Source organism: Mytilus californianus, unplaced genomic scaffold (assembly GCF_021869535.1).
Source record: "Mytilus californianus isolate M0D057914Y unplaced genomic scaffold, xbMytCali1.0.p SCAF_12, whole genome shotgun sequence".
In the NCBI taxonomy this organism is placed as follows: domain Eukaryota; kingdom Metazoa; phylum Mollusca; class Bivalvia; order Mytilida; family Mytilidae; genus Mytilus; species Mytilus californianus.
In genome coordinates this window covers 47,027,461-47,054,852 of record NW_026262604.1, presented here as the reverse complement: position 1 = coordinate 47,054,852, position 27,392 = coordinate 47,027,461, and the positions used below count along the sequence as shown (strand labels likewise).

The 27,392-nt window shown below is 31.6% G+C and overlaps 1 protein-coding gene across 3 annotated transcripts; it reads left to right on the top strand.

The window, feature by feature from the left end:
• On the top strand, positions 1 to 27,392 carry LOC127721921 (low-density lipoprotein receptor-related protein 4-like). 3 transcript variants are annotated; one of them, XM_052228734.1, is made up of 6 exons: positions 1 to 198; positions 3,989 to 4,163; positions 5,592 to 5,813; positions 7,355 to 7,464; positions 7,801 to 9,114; positions 27,179 to 27,392. In XM_052228734.1, exons 1-5 carry the CDS (start codon positions 138 to 140, stop codon positions 8,133 to 8,135), a joined length of 903 nt encoding a protein of 300 aa, XP_052084694.1. In that variant the 5' UTR covers positions 1 to 137; the 3' UTR covers positions 8,136 to 9,114; positions 27,179 to 27,392. The 3 variants fall into 3 exon arrangements, with proteins under 3 accessions (XP_052084694.1, XP_052084692.1, XP_052084693.1); XM_052228732.1 differs by lacking the exon at positions 27,179 to 27,392 and adding an exon at positions 11,059 to 12,409; XM_052228733.1 differs by lacking the exon at positions 27,179 to 27,392 and adding an exon at positions 9,816 to 11,036.

The following is a 27,392-nucleotide window of genomic DNA, read 5'->3' as shown; positions in this document are numbered from 1 at the left end:
CACTATACCTAAAATTTATACAGATAATTTGTTTTTTTTTTAGTATCCGTTAACAGGCAATTTGTTTTTACCTGTGATACAAGGTATATGACTTCAGGGTCAGACAATATACACAAACAAAAAAGAATTAAAAGAAAATGGACGTACAAAATTGGGTATACGAATATTTGATATTACAGATCACCTTTAGTTTAGTATGTAAGTATTCATTTAAATGTACCTTTAATACATTTAGTAAAGTAGACTATATTTAGCGACAGCTTTTTATTGTTAAGATTAAGAGGATGTTATAGCATAGAATGTAAAAAAAAGCAGATGAGGTTAGATTGCTAATAAGACAACTATTCACAAGTTCAAATAAAATGGATGTCAACAATTATAAGCAACCGTACGGCCTTCAACAATGAGAAAAACCCATACCGTAAAGGCGGCTATACAAGGCCCCGACATGAAAAATATGAAACGATTCAATTGAGAAAATTAACGACCTAATTTATAACCAAACAATTAACGAAAAACAAATATGACATACACAAACCAACGACAACCATTGAACTACAGACTCCTGAGTTGGGACAGGCACATAAAGATTGTGGCGGGGTTAACCTGGATTAACGTTGGGTTAACCTGGGACAGTTGTGTAACAGCACAACATAAGAACAAACTAAAACAATTAGTTGAAAAATGCTTAACTCATCACATCAATACAAAGCAGAATAACATCAAACATAAACATAGACCAGACGTGACAGGGTATTCATCCAACCATAATCCCTAACAATAAAATGAACACTAAGTACAGATGCGAAAGTACTCGCAGTTACTGACAGCTAGTTCAAAACAACTAATAAAAACAAATCATGTATCTAAGACAAAAATATCATCCAGTACACATCCAACATCCAATGGATTTAGTATAAAGACGTCATTAACAGCCAGAGAAAAACATGACCTTGTACAATGCCAAAATGAAGGAATCGACAGATTGTAGTACCGTTAAAGTGCATATGTGTATAAAACAAACTATTTAGTATGATTTTAATGTACTGAAATCAATAATTATACCAATAAAAACAATATTCAAAGATCTAATTTCAGTGTTGGATGGATTACCTTTTTGAATAAGTTTATTTAAAGGATTGATAAATTTACCCAGATCGTATATAAATCCAAAACGTCTCCACAGACACGGGCATAACGAACTAATTGGGATATATAAACACCCTAAGATGGTACCATTTTCATTAATTCAAATCCAAAAATATTTGCAAACAACATTCTCAGTTGTTGTCATTTTATTTTTAAATGATACCCTCCCTGCAAGATGCTTTAATGTCGAAGTTTAAGGTATCAAACACTTGCTAGCCTTTATAACCACATGACCAAGGGCAAGACGTGTCATGAATAGGCACCCGTTATCCGTCGTAATCTGAAACCACTAGACGTTATCTCATCGAAGAATATATGTGTGGTGCATAACTATTAAGGTTGTATTGTACTCTTTAAACTACAATCATAGTCACTTTGGCCAGATAATAAACAGAACGATCAGCGGGTAAAAGTTGTGAAACTATTAATTTCGTAGGTGTTTCTGTCATTATATGACAATATTATGAAAATTATAGCGTTCCTATGTATTATCTTTAACGCTTTTGAAGACATATTCACGATTTACAGAAATTCAAGCATGAATTACAAGATCATGTTACTCCGAATTGAAGGTCTTCCCCTCATGTGGCAGTTATTTGCCCGTTCTCAAAACTATATTTATTAAAAAAAAAAAAAAAAAAAAAAAAACAGACTATATAAACATAAAAAAATCAGCAGCCTGAGATCTTCAAAATGACCTAAGCAATCAATTAAATCTCTGTAGTTGTAGTTACTGTCTTCAATGAGAATATATTTTGTGTCAATTTTAACGTTTTTAATAAATATCGTGAAAAAGAATATGAATAGATAAAATTTTTCAACAGCACTTAAATGGTCATCAAATGGAAAAATCGAATTAAGTCACATATGACCATAATCAACTATGCTGATATGTTTGCACATAAGTGACATTATAAAATTTTATATATGTTACAGCTATTTAAGTTAGTAATTACCTAATTCAAAATTGTAACACAAAATCAAAAAAATGTTTTTCTTGATTACATAATATAGAAATAAAGATTTATTAATAGAGAAACCCCAAAATTTGAAGGTCAAATATGCATACTTTTATTAAGTATTTGAAGAATCGACGTGCTTTATGACCAAAAAGTGACCTAAAAAGGAATAACATAATTAAGATAAGGTCAACGTTGTCTTAGGGAGTTACACGTTTTTTTTTCTTAATGTTTCAAGATTTGTCAACGTAAATTTCAAGAAAAGAATGTCATAAAATCATGTTAGTACCGACGCATTGGCTTCTAAATTGATGATATTCTCGGGGACGTTTAGTTTCGAAAAAGTGTTAGAAAATAGAAATAACACTTTTAGAAGTTAGCACCTTTCTTCATGCATCTTCATCAGGGATGCTTAGTTCAAACTATGAATGTCGTAATTGTATAAAAAAAATTTAAGTAGCAATATCAACAAAATGACATAAAAAGAATGATCAAATCCATTCAGAGATATTGAGTGATACGTGAAATGCGTTAAGTTGATTGACTTATCCATCCTCATGAGACGATATAACAACATTTCCATCGGCTCTTTGTTAGGTAATTGATGACTTTCAAAGTCTAAGACGGTGTAGATTTCGTCCATGGCAATGGACATATGTGGTTTATGTAAAACACACACACTTTTTACATGAATAACTTCTTTTTGTCCAATTTATTATATTCTGAAGCGCAAAAAAAGTTTAAAAATGTCTGATGTTAAATCTAGCCACAGGAACAGGACATATGACGTCATACTAGTGTGGGCAAAAGAATAGATCAACATTTCGCGGATTTTTTTTAATGTAATGTAATGAGAGTGTTGACCATATGGGAAATAAATTTAACAACTCGCCACAGGCTTGTTTATTATTATATTGAAATTAAATCACTGTAGTTGTTATAAAGCGATATCCAATTACCACTCGTTATGAAAATAAGTATTCATCATAATAAACTTTTACAAGCAAATAGTGTATATATATATCTAGGTAGCCGTGTGGTCTAGAGCGCTGGACACAGTACAGGTGGTGTTTTCTCGATATCCCAATAGCATGAGTTCATATCACGGCTAGGGAAGAATAAAAATTTGCTTCCGCAAATTTGCCGATATAACATTGTTGTGCTGATATTTACAGTAATTATGAATATAATATGTGCTTTCAGCCGTGTTTCACTCTCACTGATGATCAAATGGATAGATCTGTCGTAAAGTTGTCAATTGTTTAGACGAACTTTTCAAAATAAATATTTCTGTGACTGTATCTTACGATTCTTTACGATAGATATTTAGCCAATCTGCTATCAATTATATCTTCATGCCTAATATATCATGTACTGTGTTACAACTCTAGAGTCTACTGACGAGGAAAGGTAACACTATGCCACCGAAAGCTGAATTATTAGTTCAGTCTAGGTAGCCGTGTGGTCTAAAGCGCTGGACACAGTGCAGGCGGTGTTTTCTCGATATCCCAAAAGCATGAGTTCGAATCCCGAAGATGAAAGAACAAAAATTTGCGGAAGCAAATTTGCAGATTTAACATTGTTGTGCTGATATTTAGAGTAATTATAAATATAATATGTGCGCGGAGGCAAATTTTTGTTCTTTTCTTGAGCGTCCATATAACTTCCACAAGGGATATTCAACATAACAAACTGTATATATATATATATATACAGTTTGTTAGCATGTATAAAATTATAAAACATTTTTGTCAACACCCCACATTTTTTTTCAAAGAAAATAATGTCATTGGAAGGGTATTAAGTAACCCTTTTCATATAAATGCACAAGTTCTTGTAAATCATATTCTTCAATGCTAATTTGAATGACTGCGTTTCAGGTGCTCAGAGCAAAATTTTGTTTGCAACACAAAATGCCTCCATTAAGGAGTTTGATCTTCAAACACGCAAAGTGATTGTATTGCTTGAACTTGGAGCTACAGTGTATTCCATTGATTACGATTACAAAAATAAACAAGTTTATTTTCCAAGATATTTTAACAACGACATAATGAGGTAAGCTTATTAACGAAATCAACATGGAAACTTATTACACACGGATTCTAACATCCTTCTTGTTATAGTTGTGTTGTGTTTCGAGCCCGTTAATTTGAAGATGACCCATGGAAAAATATTGAGCCAGTGAATAAGTTTATTCATAAATGTTATACATTTAATACTGTAGGAGGCAAATCGTTTCTTTTCAAATTATCTGCTTAAAAGAGTTTCCAGTGTGAAATGGTCGCTTTTATATTAGATATATTGAACGAACGCTTATTATGTAAGTTTTGTAGTATAGTTAAATAAAGCTTGATTATTCAATGGACACATATATTGCTTACGTTTAATTGAATCATGCGTGCTACCATGAAACTTCCAAACAATGGACAGCATGATAGGAATCGCTAGCCATGCTATATCGAGTTAAACATATCTATTGGATTTATTTTTGCTCGAGTACTTTGCCACAACACAATAAGAAAAGAAAGCGAACCAATCACACTATAAGTAACATTTTATGTTAACAGTACTCATGGTACAATAGCTAACTAATCATGTTAGCAGTTTATAACTCTACAGCATAAGCTTCAACTGTTTTCAGATTAAGATACCCCAAAGATTGCATAGTATTACATACAGTTGTCTAGTATTAATTGATTATTTGTTCCAGTCTTGAACATGCATAAAAAACTTGCCTTTGTACATTTAGCAACCAACAATCAATCAATTCATTCATCACGGTTGCCATATATTGCAGAAAGAAAGAAAAATATAATAAGGACCATTTGAAATCGTATGTCAGATAAAAGCAGAAAACACTAATTCGGTAAAAAAAAACCCGAAGAACTGACAATAATCAACCACATAATGCATAAAACAGTAAACATAAGATTAAAGATTGAGTAACAACGAAACCAGATGATAATCCAGATACTATGGAATGATAGAATTTTTGTTCATTTGTCACACCCTCGTGTTGCTTATGTATGTTAAATTCTGGAGATAAATCACATTTACAACTGACATAATCGAGGAAAAGAGTACGACATTATGGTTACGACTAGTGAAACATATTCCTAGCATCTGATACGCAGACACCATTTGCGTTTAATCAAGTTATGATTGCGTCCGCAAAGTTTTAAAGGAATGTCTAATTTTCAACACGTTTACCACGTAGAAATCCTGATATCGAATCCTACTTGACTTTGAACGCATTTACTCAAAATCAAGGAAATCATGATAGAAACGAAAGGCATAGGATATCAAATTTGAATATATCTATTGGATTGGTTAGCGTTCAAGTGGTGAATTAGTAATTTTCAAAAAAATATCACCCTAACCAGCAATAGAATATGCTATGAGCTATGTATAAATCTTGCCAGTACACCAGCTAAATATTTAGCTCAACTCTGCAATTACATTGGTATGTTCAACTTTTTTCAGATTTGGATACCCTGCACATTGCATAGTGTTACACAAAGTTGTCTCGACAAACAATAAACCAGCAGGATTAGCTATTGATTCTATTCATAACCATATTTATTGGACTGAAAGTGTTGGTAGTATTGGAAGGATTGTAAGATGTAATTTAGACGGATCAAATGTTATAGTAATAGCCCAAACTCTTGAATATCCGTTTGTCATACGACTTGATGTTAATAATAGGTATTTTATTAATAGTGTTTGCATTTAATGAAATGATTTTTGAAATAAAAGTTTAAACGAATATTCAATCATTTAAAAATGATTTTTTTAGAGCTGGATTATACAATGAGTATCTGTTTGTTCTTGATATGAAATAATTATTACAATGGCAGCTATTGCACTAAAAGGGCGTTAAGGACCTATTTTAAATGTAGAGTATTATAAATTTGTATTTCTAAAGTCAGGTACATTGCATTACAAAATATAAAACTCTACGTAAAACAGTTTCAGAAGAGTATCGTGTACACGGTACAATTATGCTACAACAAAGCAAACCTAGTCAAAGTATAATTATATCTGTTTGAACCGTGAAATGAAACCAGTGATATGGTATGGTCAGCTTTACTTGATGACATCATGTTTTATCAAGAATAAATAACCTTTAATATGAAAATATACTCCACTATATTATAAAAGTACAAAACCATAGTCAAATAAGTCCATAATTCTTCGAAAATTTCAAATAATAATTATTATTACATTGGTAGCATTGAATTACATTGATTTCCCAGTCAAATAAAAACCGATAATTTCATTTCACTCTCTGACGTCATACAACAATAGGCGTTGTCAAGACGTCGATAACGTTGGATCAACACAAATTGTGAATGCGTAGAAAAAAAGATATAATTCCTTACATGTTCTACACTAATTTCATTAAAAAAAGCCATTTGCCAATGTAATAAAAAGAATAACTAATCAAAGAATTCAAATATCGAAAAATATTCAACTCGTGACCGAACAACACTGATAATTAACTCATGCGCTACGCGCATTCGTGAATTAATGTGTTGTTCGGTCACTAGTTGAATATTTGAATTCTTCAATTAGTTATTCTATAATTATAGTAAAAAACACATGGCTACAGGCTAACATTAACATTGAACATTATAAATTAATAGAATTAAAACAGTTAAAAAAGGCAAAATATAACAAAGGAATGAACAAATTATGAATCGAAGAAGAACAAAAAAAACCTTGGCTAAAACCAAAAACTATGAAAAGAAACAGAAATCAAAAGACTGAGCAATAGAACCCCACATAATACAGTGGGTGATCTCAATTGCAGTAAACGGGTAACCATATTATGCTCCACTAAAGGCAATTATCTTGGCAAGTACAGTATGTTTGTAACAGTCGACTAATTCTAACCAAAGTCAAATCAAAATAGCGGGTAAATGACAAACAATTTAATCAACTATTTATACGAATAAGTCAGCGTACTCTGGTGGCTGTATCCTTTATGCATGTTGCAAACATTGTGTCAATTGTTTTCTAGGACTCGGCAGCTACTATTTATTGTATACAACTGTTTGTTTTTATTCGGATTTTTTTGGTTTTTGTTTATATGTGTTCTTCTTTATTTTTATAACTGCGATTGTTGACGAAAGTAGTAGTATAAAAATGTCAGAACACTCAGTAAACTTTTTATGGATTTTTTCTTCCGATTTTTTGAGAAAATAGTAGTTTGGTAAACATGCATTTTTTTATTTATTTTTCAGTTGGATGTATGTCGTCGAACGATTTTCGAAAATATATAAATCAAGTCTTGATTTTTCAATACAAACAAATATTGAAACTATATACAGGGATGTTTCCTGTATGGATATAGGTATGTACACATAAAAATATTATTTGACATTAATACTTGAAACGAATTATAGCAATCTATTAAATCAGATTTAATCAATGATCATACATCACAAATATATGAGAACTGATTCCGACTTTCAGATATTTTATCCAAAACTGTTTTTATTAGATTATTCGTGATTACGATTATTATCTATGAACTCATTGTTTTTTTTTGTGACTTCAAATACAAGTATTTCTTTGGTGGGGTTTGGGGTTTGTGGGCGTTGGTTCGTGGGGTGTGTGTGTGTGTGTGTTCAAGAATGAACGTCCGTACTCACGAAACTATAAAGTTATCTGTCCAAAAATATTTCAGACATGGAAAATGAAAGACTTTATTGGATAGTAGACATCACCGGTAACCTGAACTCAGGTAGGGTTGATGGATCTGACGTAAAAACAATCATAAATACAAACTGCAAATCGCCAACTTGCAAAAACATTGCTATTGACATCTTTGGTACGAACGTATACTTTTCCAATCACAACCAACTAGCAATGGGTAATACATCACAAGGAACCGATTTCACTGTCCTGTATACCGACACCAACCGCATCGATAGTATATATAGTATTTCAGGTAAGAGAAGTACATCATTATATTATGTTTTAGTATTTATTTCAACAAATAATTATGGTTCGATTATTTAAACTTCATAATCATCAAAATCATTGTATGATATAAATTTGATAATTGATTCTGTATCCATTTTTATTTAGTTTTATAGTATCCTTCACCGCTATTGTTTTGTTTGTCTCAGTCAATTATTAGAACTAATGATCTGCTTTATCTCACTGTTATATTGCCTATAAAGATATAATCGTAAATTAATATTATGGTCTTAATATGTGCAACAACTATGTGAAAATGACTAGTTAATGTGCGGGTGCGTATGCCTTCTTTTGCATATAATGTTTCAGTCTAATCAATGCATGTAGCTGTTTAACAACCATGGCTATTGATTTTGCTTATTATATATACAGTCATATGTAAATATTTAATAGTTAACTTTACTTAATTGGTGTGGTCTTTTTTTTTATCGTAAACTATTTTTGGTAATTCATGATCTTCTTTTATGTATGGTGAACTAAAACTTGAACTTGCTTTACACCTTTACTGCGTACTAGTTATTTATTTAAATTTAAAAAAAATCTTTTATGTGTCAAACTCAAACATTTACAAGCATAGTGTTTTCTTAGCTTACTACAACACAAACGATGTTTAAAAAGCAGTTTAAAAAAACAATTGTATTTTTATTTTAATGTGCATTATCTATGATGTTTCAATTGTACAGTGCATAAACATGATAAAGGTGAGTTTTATATCAAATACTAATTTTTGTTTTGTTTCTAGTAATAAAATAATGTAGTAAAAGTATTACGTTATGGATTTTTTATTTTTTTTATTTTATTTTTTTTTTATTGTTTTACAGTTATGAAATGTAAATGAATTTGATTCAAGGAAAATGGAAGATTAAATCATTTGTTTTAATTTTGATTAACTCATATTGGAATTATCATGATTATAATACCATTGCTACATTGCTAAATATTACACATTCTTTTTTAGTATATCAACACTGTACTTAAATTTGATATGCAACGACAGCAAGACACGAGAGAAGATATCGTAAGTTGTAATTGTGTCGAATTGTTCGTTAAATGTAACAACAAAATATGTAAAATCTTTACTCTATCAAAGCAGATAACAACGCAATAACTGTTCACGCTTATGCAATACATAAATATATGAACGGAACAGAATGGAAAACACAAGACTTAATATTTAAGGAAATATGACGAAACTCTTCTTAATTGTGCATCAAGAACAATGTTATATTTTTATTTCAAAGATCGACATCCCCTCCCCATGTAATTTATAACCGGATTTGTTAAATATGTTATTGCTTATCCTCACAACTGTTGCAGATGTCATAAAACAAGTTTTTAAAATGACATATCCTCATAATGGAAAAGTAGTTTCGTTAACGCCTTTTGTATGTGCGTTAAATCTTTTAAAGATATTCTTTCTGTTAACAATATACTTTCCAAACTGTGCATAATCCACCTACGATAGTTATATTAGGAAAAAGAGGCGCTTGTTGGCTTAGACATTTCTTTTCATGTTTCTATTTCGTTCACTTACCACCTGTATAAAATATATGCTACAACTTCTACTTATATACAGTTTACAGTGTCATATTGTTGTAAATCACTTATATGATAGACTTATGCTCTCTTTAGATAACAGGCTTATGACCTATATATGTGTTTATAAGATTAAACATCAATGTCATGATTTACTTTTTGACCCTTTCTTGATAATTACAGACGTCCTAAATCATTAAAAGACCTGTCATGTGAGCATAGTTTAATATCACACATGGAGAAGATTTATAACATTTGAACATTGTATACATATGTGACGGCGCTTTTTAACGTCATAAATCAACCAGTTGTCAAAGAGTTGATTGGTAATGTGTTTGTCACGTCGGTTTAGTTTAATCTCTCATTCTAATTGCATATCTAATTCACAGAATATAGTATCAAACTCCAAACCAGTTAAGTGGAATTTTACGGCGTCTAAATTTTGTGTGGACTTTCATCGAAACACACAAACAATAGTTTGAACCGAAAATAACAGTACATTAATTTCACACTTGATATGGTTGTCTCCTGGACCTGATATCAAATGATCACTTTTAAAATCAGTCGTCTAAATCAGTCTTGTGCACAAGAATCAAGGTATGAACAGCTACAAGTGTAACACAGAGAAATCTTTCTGACGATTACAAACCATATAAGATATTGATTATATGATTATGTGTTATAGGTTTATCATTGAATGTAATAAAAACAAACAAACAAACAAACAGCGCATGATTAGATTAATGACTGATTTGAATCTAACGACAGCATAAATATGAATATAAATAACACAACACCATTTGGATAGATGATATCACACAGAAACTAGAATCCCATGTATGATAAAACACTTTGGTAGCAAATAGACAACTTTCCAGTACACCGTCCTTTTTTGATTAATGATTTATTTTCAATCTGTGTCACTTGATAAAAGAATAAGCTGTTGAGTACTTTAAATCATTCAAGCAGAATCATAACAAATGAGATGGGTATAACATTGCGAACAAAAGTGTATATGGGTCGTACATTGATGATAACATTTAAATCCACGAAAATTGGTATTCCACGAATAATATGGACACTACGATATTTTTGTCTTGACGTTATCTTCTATTAGTTTTCTTGGCGCTATAAAAGTACATGCATTATTTTTGTCTGCACCTTCATGTCAATTTGCATAAATGTATGCCTATGTTACTCTCTGCAGCATATTTGGATTTTGAAGATATTGGGTAGTCGAATCAAAAACACTTCGAAGAAAATAAAACATACACTATGTATGAAAACTCAACAGAAATGCTAACAATATTTAAAATAAAAAATTGTTTTGCATCTTATAACGCAATCCATGAATTTTGTAAAAATCTTTGAAAACAAATCTGTAAATAACAATTTAGATACATTATGCTAACGGATATTATTTCAGGCAAAAAGAGACGGTGGCAGAATTATTGTTAACATAAACAAGAAAACTAATAGTATTGGATTTAAAATGGAAACGGGGAATGTGTCAAAAAGACCACAACCCGACCAAAGGGTTTGACTGTTCCAGCGATAGTTTCAAACTATTTATTGTAATTCGGTTATCGAGTAAAAACTGTTAAACCTACATCTGTACATTGTGTGTGGTTACACTTGAACTTAATTGACAAACACAATTAGCTGTCGAGTGCTTATAATTAGTTCACCTTAATCAAAACTGTGAGTCTAACATTGAAACACAAGTATATGAGTGTGTTACATGAACAAAAGTGACATTTATTATTATTACTTGTAATTGAGAACAAGGAGAGTACGAAAGCAGAGAAGGATCGTTCATATTTCAAAATTCAAAATTCACAAAATTCAAAATTCAAAAATCCTACATTTAGACATGTATTTATGTTTCCCCGCACTTACCAACGCCATGCAACGAGGATTGCACTTTGATACTCTCCAGAAAGCTATGTTATAAAGTTTGTTAGAAACACGAATCCCTTTAAACAAGGCGAGGGGTGCATAAAACGTTCGAAAAGGATGACTTCAACTTTACTTTTCGAAACCCTTGATACGACAGCGTACTTACAAGCAGCACCCGTCTATCAGCCAACGCAATCACTGGAATATTGTTTCGTATCATATTTGATTAGACGAAAGATGAGACTTTTGACGTTTCTTTTTGTAATTGAATTAAAACATTCATAAAGATAAGTGACTTTAAAAGATACGATGAATTGATTTTTATTTAATTGCAATAAAGTCTGGGGGTCGCCCCGAATCGATGAATATTAAAGAAAAGTATAAACAAAGCACACAATTCAAATAAAAAAAAATCGTAATACCATCACTTATAAAAGAGTCGCATGTACAAACTGTTCTGAAATAATTGCAAACAATATAGACTGTAAACGAACTCGACAAGCAGTCAAACGAGTATTGACCTCAATTTACCTGAGAATGCAGATCAGTCGCCAATAAGATAGCCAGTGAGGTGCATTGATATGATATACTAGGAATATAATCATAAATATACGATATATAAGACAATTGCACAAAATGCACCAATATCAACAAATGATATGGAGATAATGGAAATAAATCAAAATTTTAAATAATTATATTTTAACAAAATGTGCTTCCCTTTTTTGAAGTGATTTTTATATATTCCAGAATTTCTTTTAAATATCCAATAGGCATGGGTCGCTAGTGATCTTTGCAGCTTATTTTTCTATGTAACGTTTCAATGATCCACGAGTATACATAACTAGATTGATTGCCAAATATATTTCATCATGCTTTCTGAGCATTTGTCTTTCATTATATGCCCACTTAGTGTCATTAATTTGTATTATGAATTGATTAGTTATGTGCGATGTCCCCCCACCCCCACCTCCAAAAAAAAAACTTGCTGAACAAAACCTCAGTTTTATTTTTCATGTTTATACATTCATCATTTCGATTAAATTATATCTCAATGGGTGGAAATTTAATATATAAATCTGATATATAATCAAGGATGTTACAATCATGGTTGATATATGAATGGGTAACGTTATTCATACAAAAATATATGCATGGGATTTTTTGTCCATATAAAAATGAGAGGATGTGGTATGATTGCCAATGAAACATCTTTCAAAGTGAGACCAACTGAAGTACAATGTATCAACTATGAGTCACCGCGTGGCCTTCACCATGAACAATTTGTTACCGCACAGCAAGCTATACAGACTAGTTGTCAATAGAGAAAAAATGAGGGTCTCAAATGCTTTCAGTAACCCTGAACCAAAATGTACATAAAGAACTCCTCTTTAAATTCTAATGGGTAGGTTCCCTTATCTTTTTCTTTATCATCCTTATAAGAGCACGGAGGTCTATATATCGGAAAAAAGAAGTAGGGGGGGGGGGGGGGGGGGGGGGGGGGGGGTAGAGTACACAGCAGACGTACCATTTTACCAATTCTAGCAAGTGGGCGTTAGCCGTTGCAGATCTATAATGAAGATAAAGAAGTCTTCAGAAACCAAAGGACCGCTTTCGTTAAAATACTGACTTAAATTTCAACGTTATCATAAATTATCAAAAAGATCACAGTTTGATTCTTAAATGGATATATTTCAAAAGTCTAAATGTGAAGTAAAATAAATCACCACATTTCGGATATGTTGTAAACAAATGAAGATTGTGTGCATATTTCAGAGAAATAAAAAAACTTAACGAAAACCTTTGCCGCAGCCTACGATCCAAAATGCTATGTAACCAAAAGGTGCTAATGTTTATATTAAATCCCTAGACACATTTGTCTGGACCGGGGTTTGCGGCTAATGTCAACTTTTCGAAAAATTGTTAGAAACGTTGAAAAATTGGACCAACTAATGTTACAACATGAATAATGCATGAATCTGGGGTTATAACTTCGTAATTTATAATGTGATGTACCAAAAAGACGTTGGTGTGTGAAAGTAGTTATAACTATTTTTATATAAAATGTACAGTATTCTAAAAAAAAAAATGAAGTCTTAGGGTTATTTTAACCCTTCGCGAACCTATTTTGTCCGAAGTGTTCAATGTTGATAGCGATTTGCATTAGAGTAAAAATTAAATAGATTGTTATGTGTACTATTGTTTGTTTGTTTGTATTTTTCTTTTTTAGCCATTGCGTTGCCAATTTATTTTCGACTTATGAGTTTAAATTTCCCTTTGGTATCTTTCGCCTCTCTTTTACGCAGCTGCTTGCCTACATAAAATCGTCCCCTAAAAACCAACACAAAAAAACACACACTGATAAACATAGATTCTACCACTGCATCGAGTGTGATACGATATTTATCCACTCGAGACAGTTAAATTTTCAAATTTAAAACGCAAGGCTCGCCGAGCGTTTTAAATATTTAAAATTTAACTGTCGAGAGTGGATAAATATCGTATTACAAGAGATTTGGTGGTGGAATCTGTTTCTCTAATGATTTTCAAACAATACACAGGCAAATGTATTCCTTCTTTTCGAATGATCTGCAAAAAGATGTGTTCTTTTTATGTGACGTCATCAGGCATGGTCGCCTTTTTTCATGCCGTCACAATAGGAAATTCAGAGGAAAGCAAGAAAATTCGACGTCATAATCGGATTTTAACCAATGAAGAACTGAGATCAAACGAACCACACGTTGATTAAATTTTTTTTATACAATGGGTGCAGAAAGGGATAAATTGACGAAGAATTAGAGAAGCTAAATTATACAATCGACTACAGTTGAATAGAAATTGTTCAACAAATAAACCCTACACCCCCTTCTCAAAGATGTACTATATATAATCTACAGAATAAATCCCAATGTGCCAAAACAATCCGGAATTATAATTTAAGTATGAAATATTCTATTGCATCAACATGCCAATAACGACAAGTTCCGCTTATAAATTGAAGAAAAAAAACGAAAATGACAAGAAAACATTGGAGACCAATTAAAGTGATAAAGTGCAATAAAAAATCCGGAAGGGAAAATATTAATATCTAGAAACATTGCAAATATTTTTCGCCATTTAAAAAGGCGATTTCATTTTAAATCAATAAAAGAAATATTAATCATTTGAAAAAAAAGATGAAATTATATAACACTTTCAAATATATCATGTCATAATTATTTAAACACGTCTTCCCACAATGGAAGAAAATGTCTTTTCTGACAAAGCAAAATGCTTGATTTCCTATAATACAACATGAAAGTATCAATTCCTTGTCCACGCCTGCAATATACGTTTGTGTTATAAAGGTTCACCTTTAATCTAAATCGATACAAACAATTTTGATATATACGGTTCACCTTCAAACTAAATCGATACCAACAATCTTAATATATACGGTTCACATTTAATCTAAATCGATACAAACAATTTTAATATATACCAGTTAATGAGGGGGGAGGGGGCAGTTTTGTTCAAGCCGAGTGTGCACTCGAATAAAAAAAGTTAAAAGGGCAACATAGAGTTCGAAGTTGAAGAGCATTGCAAACCATAAAATCCGAATGATTTTGCCAAATACAACTAAGCTTATCTATTCATGGGGAAGAAAATCCTAATTATTTCGAACATTATACAGCAATGCCAAACTAAAAGTATCTAAAGAACCATAAATGTTTTTTTGTACTTCTTTTATATGAGAAAAATCACATTTATATTGTCCTGAATGTATAAAATATGCATTTACAGTGTATCGCAGTGTTGGTCATATTTTCTGCAGGTGAGGTCATCAGATGTTAATCTAGAACAAACAGACCGTACTTGTTGATATGTTGAACTGTTACACCATTGTTTCTGGTCAGGAGGAGGGTTGAATGCTCAGAAACCTGTTTAACACCGCATCATTCTATATGTGACTTTTCTAATATGCCTGTAATTCAGTGATTGTGGTTGGTTAATGTCTTTATATTTATTACCGTTTATTTTTTTTTGGTTTTGAATTGATAAAAATGTTATTCCGTCTGGGCATTTTATAGCTGACTAAAAGGTATTGGTTTTGCTCATTGTTGAAACATGGACGTTGACCTATAATTGCAAAAATCCAAATTATCATGACTCTGTTAGATCAAACTAAATCAAATAATTTGAAATCTTGATTATTTGTTACTTATGAGATATTCAATCTTATTAGATTAGTTAACAATAGTAAGTTCTAGTGTTTTATTTTAGTTGTTTGTATGTCACGTATAAATACACCAGAATAAAAAAGATGAACAAGTGTGGAAAATTAATTGGTTTATTAATCATAATACTTGATAACAATTTTGTTATATTGCGAGATACTGAATCTGAATAAATGAAACCTGATTATTTGTTTAAGAAATTACAGGATATTTTATTTTACTTTTGAATATACCCATTAGGACGATAAGTGACTGTGACATACAATTGTAGATGTATACAAACATTGTATCAAGATATCAATGTGGATCTGCAAAAAGTCCTTCATGACACCAGGCTTAAAATTTGAAGACTAGAAGCACGTTTCGTCTACACAAGACTCATCAATGATGCTAAAATCAATACAGTGGGAATGCCAAATCAAATACAATCATTAAAACCAGAAATTTGAAAAAGTGTTCCAAATAAGTCTAAAGAAATCTATCCTAGAAATCACAATAATCAATCTCGCATTTTTGTTCAATCTTCAAAAATCGCGATAATAAATGCACGAAATAATTTCTGAATTTACAGTATGATCAATCTAAAACAAACGTCTTGTATTAAACCCAATACTGTTTTAGCAGATATATTTTCTTGTAAACTTACTTTATTTGACTTGTCCACTTGTACTAAACATATACTATTGATAATGGTGTTGGGTCAATGACAACTTAGATTGTCTGTAACTTGAAATATAATTGATATTAAAATTTAAACAAACATTTCTACATGAGGGCATAACACCGTGCGTAAAAGGGATGGTTTTCAAAGTATCGAATTCGTACCATGTTTAAGAATAAGTTCCGATAACCATTCTTCTAGAAGTTGTTTATTAAGAATAAACGCTAACGCTTATTTTCGGACCCCAACAAACTGTCCATAATATTATCTGAACCAGGGAATATTTGTTTCCCATTCACGCAATGTTCATCACTTTGACATAGCCTAATGCGGTACTACTGCAAACAAACTCATATACGAAGCTAACAGGTTCTGTTCCGAAGAGAGCAATATATAATGAAATTTAAAAACAATCTTTACATCAAAGTCTGTTTCATATTGATTTAATGCTATTGTTAATCATCCGGATAGTTTAAAATTCAATCGATGAATAAAAACCAGGCTTTTCGAAAAAGACTGGTATTAAATTCCATAAGCTAAGCACTCCTTTTCAAGTTTCCGTATGAAGCTTTACTGTTAGTAAATACTAATTTCAGCTGAATCGTTCCATATGCTTATTCTTGTAATTAATAATTCTTATCTGATTCATCTCGTTTTGTATTTAATTTGATATACTGGTAGTGCAATCCTAATCGGTGTAAACAAATATTACAGATGATAGTATCTCTTAATTATTGCTTAATAATTGATGTGTTTTACGTGCGAATGTACGTCAATGAAACAGCAAGCAAACCAAGCAAAAAAAAATTCTCCTAAAAATAAAGGCACCACGAGTAATACAACTAACTAGCCCTGGTCACAGAAGAAGGGGTCGGCATATATTAATTACTAAACCACTAGCACCACGCAAAACATGTAATCTCTCTCCACACCCCTTTTCATTTTATATGCACTTAATATCATATACTGTATGATGTTGATCGCCTCAATATAATCTTTTTGTGTGCTACTGAGGCACAAAATACCAGCAACGAACCAACCAGTCTCTATTCCAGTATAAGTAATATGTAATGGATGATACTTAATCAACAGAAAATCCATCTACAACACACTTTTTGAGAGATGGCTTTATAGCACATTTGACTTACCATTTGAAGTCCTATTCTCTGTAGGATCAACAATGGTAAAAAGTAAAACAACAAAAAATAATAAAAAGAACTCCAAGGAAAATTCAAAACTGAAAGTCCTCCATCAAATTGCAAAATCAAAAGCCCAAACACATCAAACGAATGGAAAACAACTGTCATATTCCTGACTTGGTACAGGCACTTTTTTATGTAGACAATGGTAGACCAAACCTGGTTTTATAGCCAGCCAAACAAACCTCTCGCTTGTATGACAGTCGCATAGAATGTCAACATATTGAGAACAACGTGAGAGTAAAAAAAAAAACAAACAAAAAAACAGACATAACAGGCAAAAATGAACTTCAATGATTATTACAACCGCACAAATCAATATGGATTTAATACAATTGATTATTTTTATCTATTCATTTTTATGTGTTTCAACTTCCCAATTATCAATTACCCATTTCTCAGCAGTAACATACCCTCTGCTCCGTCATATGGTGTTAACATATCTCAATTGATACGTTATGCTAAAGCATGTTCACACTATGCTGACTTCATATACAGGAGTGTGCTCCTTACGCAGAAACTGCTCCAACAGAGTTATGAGGAGGAAAGATTAAAAATGACACTCCGTAAATTTTATGGACACCATCACGAATTGGTTGATCTATACGATGTGTCAGTGTCTAAAAAAATAATGACATTTTTACCACTTCTTAGATTGTGGTTTAACATCTATGTCGTCTGTCTGCTTAGTACCGAACGTGACCTATTCCGGAATATGACTGTTATACCAAGTGTGAATTTGCATTGCTATACGAGAACGTGTCTCGGTATTTTGTACATCCAACATTCATGTATTTTTTTTTTTTGTTTTGAAGTTTTTGTTATGGTTTCGGTTGAATAATGTTTTATGTCTTATCGTTTGTTGTCCAAATAATTATAAAATTGCCTTTGAATACCATCATTGTCATATTCCAGAATATGACTGTTATACCGAGCGTGAATTTGCATTGCTATACGACGTGTCTCGGTATTTTGTACATCCAACATTCAGGTATTTATTTTTGATGTTTGATGGTTTCGGTTGGATAATGTGTATGTCTTATCGTTTGTAATCCAAATAGTTATAAAATTGCCTTTCATTACCATCATTGTAATGAAAATTGTTTGGACGAGTTTTGTGAAAATAATTGTATAAAGTTCGTGATTGCATGTTAGTTACGTTAGCGCGTCATTGTTTGTGATATCCTGTGGTGTTTGTCGTTGATGGTATATGTTCGTCGTTGTTCTGTGGTTTGCATTATGTGTCGTCTATTATATTATTTGTTGATGCGTTTCTCTGTGATGAATGTTCTTGCGTGTGTTTGTGCTGTATTTCTGTCACGTAGTGTTGTCATTTTGGCGAGATTTTATAACATTGCCATAAAGCGGGAGGTTTGGTTAGCCATTAAACCAGGTTTAACCCACAATTTTTTTTCTTAAAATGTCCTGTACCAAGTCAGAAATATGGCAGTTGTTATCAAATAGTTCGTTTCTATGTATGTTGGCGTTTGTTTTTGTTGCACTTCAGTGTTCCTGTTGTTTCTTTGTTTTCCTCCTATAGTTGATGTGTTTTCCTCGGTTTTAGTTTGTAACCCTGATTTGTTTTCCCTCAATCGATTTACGACATTTGAACACCGGGTATACTACTGTTGCCTTTATTTATTTATTATTGCAGAAACATTGAAGTATAACAACATACTAGATTATGTCTGATAGTATCTTTAAATTGCAAATATTTAATATGTACACGAGTTGGATATAAAATTTAAATAAATGAAAGACATACAATGAAGGCATATTTATTTAAAATAATCATTTCTAAAATATGACAGAAAATTGGCGTTTTAGATTATTTAGATGATCTGCTACACACATGTTTTTCATATATGGATTTGGTATAAAGCAGATATCTAGTCTTTGATAAAATAGTAGTTGCAGGTTATATTTTATAAGCATTTTGATATAGTTTTCCTACTCTTAATTTTGATAATGCTTTTGATTGCTCAAATACAACACGGGAATCATATATTTAATCGCTGTATATCGTTAAAAGTGTTAAGTTAATTTGAAAGTTTTGATAATGCATTAAAACTGCTCAGATACAGCCCGGAACTCATACATTTAAACGTTAGACCCTGAACGGAAAACCCCAGATTTCAAGGGATCGACAACCTACATGTACATGTACAGCCGCATTCCGAGTATATGAAAGTAAAGTAGTACAAAAATACATAGATTGTTGATTGCTGTTTGTTTAACGTCTAAAGGCAAATATTTCATGCATATTCAGGGCGTAAACAACTAAACACAAATCAAATAGGTCGATTCTGAAATATGTGCCAATCGAAAACTAGGGTGGCAATTATGACTTAAACTGGCAAATGAGGGCTTCGAAAACAAGTGTGAGCACTTAATTACCTTGCAACAGGCCACCTCAAAGACCAGTCTAAGATTTTCAGGTAAAAGAATACAGGGTGGAGTGCCACTTTCAAGAACACAAATGTTAACCTGGTAAAGCATTGTTGTGTTTAATGCTCTTCACCTCTGTATGTGATTTGACCCTGTTATCTGAGATGAGTTGTATAGAAACTCGTTAAATAACATCGAGTGCAGTTATATGCATGTCATTCTAAAAATACTATCAAAGAAAATAAAATCCACCCAGATTGTTTTTGCTTAATTCACGTTTCAAAAAGTCGCAGTATAAAATGTTTTAAGGAGTTGACCTACCGTTCAAAACATATAAATACAAATCTTATTTAATTATCATCCATTGCTGATAAAATCTATAACATGTGTAAATTAGTGTGCAAGGCGTCGAAGTAAGGCACCAAGTGAAAACTATCTTTGATATCACAGTCTCTTGTTAGCTTAAAGTTTTGCTTTACAAATAGATTTTCACATAGAACGTGCAGTGGCGTAGCTAGGCCATTCTTAAGTGTACGCCCGAACCTCGGTGAGGGGTCTGGGACCCTGTTAGGTGGTTCCAGGGGGCGATTCCTCCCCTGATGTTTATGCGTTTTTGAGAAAACAGATTCTATTTCTGTCATTAAAAACTCAATACTAGCAACATACTTTGGAGACTATGTAAAAATTGGAAGATGTGGTATGAATGACAATGATATAACTCAGCATCAGAGACCAAATGAAGCTATAGGTCATAGTAAGACCTTCTACAATAATCAAAATCATATAATCATACAGTATAATACGTTATAAAAGACCCCTAAAGGTACACAACAATAATCGAAAAACAAATATGATATACAGCAACAAACAACAACCAACAAATTACTCGTTCCTGAAATCGGAAAATCACATACATTTGGTACATAATGGGGCGGGGTTGAACATGAATGCAGGCACAAAACCTTCTTCCTAACCTGGAACAGTACAACATATGAACAATCTATTAGAATCAGTTGAAAAGAGCTTTACTCATCCGATCAATACAAAGAACAAAAAAAAAAAAAAAAATTAACAAAAACACAAAAGACACAAAGTACAGATCAGAGAGTAGTCGCAGTTACTAGTTAAAAGCAAATAACAAAAAATAAAAAATTTTGTTTATAAGATTAAAATAGAAATCAGTCCACATCCAATATCCAATAGACTTAGTGTATATACGTCATAACTCAACAGAGAAAACACGACCTTGTGCAATGCCAAAATATAGGTATCGAAATATTGTAGGACCGTAAATGTACATACATGTGTATAACACTAATTTACAAATGGGTTTTATTTTATGGTTAACCAAATCAATATATATAACGATAAAAACAATACTCAAGATATACTTAGAGTGTTGAATTGGTAACCTTATAGAATAAGATTATTTCAAAGGATTTATTAATTTAACCAGATCGTATCTAAATGTACGTACTCGGTTAACAGCATCACCGTGAACATTTGGATGTGTTATCCCGTTTTCAATAAGTTTTCTACAGCCAAACTTCAAAACCAAATTTTTGCATCTATGAAAGAACTTAGTAAAGGTTTTACGTAATTTGTATTAACGGAATACTTGATTCAATAATTTACAAGTAGTAAATATATTACGTTCATTGAAATCCAAAACAAAACGTCACTTCAAAAACCGGCATAGCGAACGAATTGGGATATAAAAACACTCACTGTATGATGGTGGCAAAGGAACTCAGCCGTCCGAAATAGAAAAAAATAACTATATGGAACTAAAAAATCGTCCCTCTCGTCGTAAATTTTAATAATTTGTTTATTTTGTATGTTATATGTATTTATTGTTTTGATTTGGAATCTAGTGGTAATTGATTTTAGAGAAAAAGGTCCAAACACGTTGCTGTTAAATATGTAAAAAGGATATGTGGGGTAAACCATCAATTGACAAAACAAACGAAACTTTGGAGATAGTTTAAATGCTAGTCTTCATTTTAATGTTGTTGTTCTATTAATTTTTTTTTTTAATGTTGATGTATATATTAATCCAGCATAGTTGTAATATTTGAGGGATTCATGCTTCTTACATCATCTAAAATTTAGTTATAAAATACACATGGGATGTTTTATAATTAATAACAGAAATATCGCTTAGAAAGGCAAATACAGTTTGCATTTGTAATTAAATCAATCGGTTAAGCTTTATTAATAACTGCAATTATAGAAAACGGTTATTACAATACGACTATTTGTAACATTTAACAAAAACCAGAAAAAAACTTACAGATATTTATTTTGAATTGTCAAATGATGCAATGATTTCAAAGGGGATAAAAGGTGCTTTACAAAATTTCGCACGAAATACAACATTACATGGGATTAACAGAATTGTATCGAGCAAGCATATTGTAGGGAAGCTTATCTGGACCTGTATTGTGATAACAAGCATAGCATTATGCTTCACACAAATATATAAACTTGGTGTACAGTATGGAAGGTACGTATTGTAAGCGTAACACTCTAGCCAATTCAATGCAGTATTTTGTTTTATCTTTTTTCTCAAAACCAAACTTAAATTATACATTCAAGCACTTTCTTATCCTAAATTTGTAGTGGTAATTATGTGATATATAGAGCAATTCAAATAAACTTTAAATATCTATAAGTGTTAATAGTCTCTTTTGATTAAAAGAAATACAAATTATTCATTTCGTTCGACCAAAATATTTGAAATTAAAAATGTATACCTGGATAACTCAGGTGCTGTTTGACTAAACGGGATTAATATGACAAGAATAGCCATACCAATTGTACGTGTACATTTTAGTTCCGAAGTTTATGTTTAGTTTGTTGCAAAATAAATAGTTGTTGATCAGTTCTGTAAATATGTCATTTAGAAATTACTATTAAATTAATATAGTAAATAATAGCCAAAAACAGACCATATAATAAATATAGATATAGATTCAACCACTGTATTGAGTGTGATACGATATTTATCCACTCGAGACAGTTAAATATTCCAATTTAGAACTCGAGGCTCGCCGAGCGTTTTAAATATTCAAAATTTAATTGTTGAGAGTGGATAAATATCGTATTGTACAACATTTGGTGGTGGAATCTGTTTTTCTAATGATTTTGAAACGATATGCAGACAAATTCAATCTTTCCTTTCGAATGATTTGCAAAAAGATGTGTTCTTTCTATGTGACGTCATCAGGCATGGTCGTTTTTTTTTTCATGACGTCACAATAGGAAATTCAGAGGAAAGCAAGAAAATTTGACGTCATAATCGTTTTTTAACCAATGAAGAACTTAGATCAAACGAACCACATGTTGTTTAAATAAAAATAATCAACAGGTCAGGAAAAGGATTAATCGTTTAAGAATAAGTGAAAGCAAAATATATGTATACTGCTTAAAGTAATGCTTGAAAAAATACGAATAAAGTATATCAAATGTATTCGTAATCTGCACAAGGAACCATGATGATTTAATCCGATATACTTCACATGGCAATTGTTATAGTCAATGCATACAACATTAACCTTTATACATAACTTTATTAAAGTATAATAAGTGAATAAATAAAACATGGTATTAATGATGAATCAAAATGTGTGTATAAAATTCAAAATACATAAACGAAAAATTGCTGCTTTATCTAGATTCATACTCAACCTTTAATGAACTGAAAATTGACAGATCTCGGCAGTAATTAAGTACAATAAATCGAGACAAATTTCTGCAATTCTTACCACACAAATAAAATGTTTCCTTCTCATCATTTTTAGTTTTAATTGAATATTCCTATTTGAATGAAAGCACCTTGTGTTAACCTTATCCAGTTTCAAATTGCTTCAACAATATTTAAATCTTACAAGCGTTTTTTGAGAAACATATGTTAGTTTGACTGAAATTGCAATCACACTTCCTTACAATAATTGCCCAAGTCAACCTCGGCTGACGCTAGATATCCTGCAATTAATATTGTATAGGGAAACTTTAGATCTTTCGTGTAACTGTTTCTCTCTCTCTCATTCAAACACCTTTGATAGTACAACAGTGACAGTGCGCTTGACATAATTGGCGTCCATTTAACTATGATTAATGAATGAATGTGCTGGCATGGCCTGTACAATTAAAATAGTTGATGCGATTCCCGGAGATATGTTCAAAAACCCTATCAAAATGTATTAAAAAATCTTATCCCATCGTGCCGTCATACTTGTTTTGTTGTATCATTGGTTTCAACCTTCAAATCTTCAGTATATGACACTCGATGTTAAGGAAATGAAATTTAATTCAAGGTATAGTTTCCTATGTGCTATGGATTAACTTTTGCTTGCTTAAGGTTCAGTGGCAAAAATCTGAAGATGAATCTGATATGTATATTTTACAGTAAACAAGTGAACATTAAAGTCTCCATCCGTTACCAGAAAGTTTACTTTATTTTACAATAAGCAAGTGGACACTAAAGTCTCTATCCATTACCAGAAAGTTTACTTTATTTTACATTAAAACATTGTTGTGACGTCATTCTATTGTTGTACCCGTTCTTTATTTCATTGATTGGAATTTCATTTACCTGTAAGAAACCATTATGTTACCTTTAACTGTCCAATATTTTTAAGACTAACCTTCCTCTTTCTCCAAAATATTGGACTGCTGAAGGTAGCATTATTGATTCTAACAGTAAATGATAGTTAAAGGACTGAAAAAAATTTAATCAATTTACACAATTTGTTTCTTCAAGTTTACAACGGAAGAACAAATGATAATTACACAAAAACATTCAACTTCCAATACAATAACTTCGTCACTCATGAAGACGGTTTCGTGAAAAATAACCCTTTCAAATTGATTTAAACACAGCCAGCCTCAATACTTATTTCACGGCCATTTTGTTTTAAATTTTTGGGGTTGTCTCCTTTAGCATCAATTTTGTTGATAATGTCCATTGTAAGTTTTTGTTTTTTCGGTGCTTTTTTGTATTTCTTTTTGCAAAAGATGTATCCTTGTCCGTCTATGGATATAAACAACAACCTCTGGTGTTGCTCCTATTCTTTCAAACATAATTTTCAGCTATAATTAAAATGAATAAAAATAATGCTTTTAACGCTTGATAGATCATGCCGCATAAATACAAGGACCTTTTTTTTTCGTAATTAGGGTAAACTATCGTTCATCTAAAGTAGATATTTTACCAAGTGTTGTGTTCAAGCCACACATTGTTTCTTGGACAAAATAGCTAATCAAGAATGTTTATTACAAATTAAATTTTACCTTGTGTACAAAGTGCAAATCGAGAACTTGCTTCATAAACTAGGGGGCTACAACAGTTTTTAAAATTTTCAGGTGTCGGCGTTGATTTCAAAGTTTTATTTTTGTTTGAAAAATCTTATATTTTGGCCTGTATAGGAATATAACATGTATAATGCAAAACTTCGCTTATCAACGACGATGGATATGGGAACCAGAAACTAGAGGCTCTAAAGAGCCTGTGTCTCTCAACTGCATCTTCAACAATGGCAACGTTAAAGTTAAAATCATCATTAAAGGGGAATATTTGTGTATCTTATCCTGCTGACATTTTTTTTTCTGTTTAAAGTTTTTATTTATCTATAATAGTTTTCAATATAATAGGCAAAAAACGTTTAAATTATCGTTAAAGGGCAATAACTCGAATAATGAGTCGACAAAAGACTTCGGCCGTTATTGTTTGTTTCTGGATCTTGTCTTGCTGATCATTTGTGCTATCCAAAGTTTCTATCTATCTAATAAAGTTTTCAAGATAATAGGCAAAAATGGGAAAAAATCGTCATTAAAGGGCAAGAACCTCAATAAGGATTCGACTAAAAATTTCGATTATGCTTGACTTATTTGTAGATCTTGTCTTGCTTATAATTTTTCTGTCTATCTAATATAGTTTTAAAGATATTAGGCAAAAACGCAAAACAAATGTAAAAATCTTCTTTATAAGGCAATCACTCTAATAAGTATTCGTCTGAAGATTTCGGCCATGTTTGACAAATTTGTAGATCTTGCCTTGCTGATCATTTTTGATATTTTAAGTATCTATCTATATATTATAATTAAAATGGTAAAATACATACATGTATTTAAGAGCAATAATTCCTGCTAAAAGTCGTCTGACAGTTTTGACGTCAATGAACAATAGGTAGAGTTTAACATTCTGAATACTTTTGCCCTGTCAGATTTTCTCTTTTTATAGCTGTTTTCAAAATAATACGCGAAACTTGTATTTTACCCCTATGTTCTATTTTTGGCTATGTCGACCATCTTGGTTGGCAGGCAGGGTCATCGGACATTTCATGGCGATGAATTTAGATATTATGTGTATATTAATTCATTTTTACAAATAAAAGATATAAAATATGGATCATAATTCTCTTAAAATGCATTGAAATAATATAAGATTGGGAAATTCCTATGAACAACAAAATAATTTAAATTGCTTGCACGCTTGCTATCTTCCCATTTGTGCTCATTCGTTATATTGTTTAGTGTTTCATTTGAAATCAAATCGACTGCGGTGCTCTCGATATGGTTGAATCTTTTTCTACAACATGAACCTGTCTTCAAGCTTCATGTGTGTTTTTTTTCCATTCACCTTATAAGAAATAAAACCACAGAAGGAATATTGAATTAATAGGAAAGGACTACATTTTAAAATATATATAAAACTTGCCATTATTAGCTGCTATAATTATATCCTCCTCGTTGTCCGCACTGAAATCGGATGTATCTGAATACACATTCGAATTTAATCCAAAGTTTTAAACAACACAACCATTATATACATCATTTTATTTTTGTTTGCATTCAGAATATACGCTCATCGTATGTATCCATTTGAGACACCAAACGCATGCGAAGGTATTCGCGGAAATCATATAGTCTTAGCGCAGGCAAGAAGCATGATGCACATGCACTGTGTTTTTCATGTACATGTAGCTATACATATGTTTACCTTCCACTGTACATTAGTTTTGTCTATTGTTTAAGTTGAGCTACTGTTTGAAGGGGCCTATATTGTAGGATAATATTAATAAACTTTATCCATAAAACAGAAAGTTTACTTTATTTTACAGTAAACAAGTAAACACTCAAGTCTCTTTCCGTTACTAGAAAGTTTACTTTATTTTACAGTAAACAAGTAAACACTAAAGTCTCTATCCGGTACCAGAAAGTTTACTTTCCTGCAGTGTCATTTTGTAATTTGAATCCACTGAGTTTTTCAAAGATGAAACAAACGGCAGATGACGGAAACATATTGGCTGATCATCTGGTTAGTGTACATGGCAAAATACGTACAAAAATCACCAAACAATTTGAGAAAGCATCAACAAGCAAAGAAGATCGT

Bases quoted from the DNA above. Each gene is read 5' to 3' on its own strand.
- LOC127721921 (XM_052228734.1), top strand. From the start codon at position 138: ATGGACGTACAAAATTGGGTATACGAATATTTGATATTACAGATCACC. The intron at 5,814-7,354 runs GTATTTTATTAA...TTTATTTTTCAG, and splicing joins CGACTTGATGTTAATAATAG to TTGGATGTATGTCGTCGAAC. The intron at 7,465-7,800 runs GTATGTACACAT...AAAATATTTCAG, and splicing joins TGTTTCCTGTATGGATATAG to ACATGGAAAATGAAAGACTT.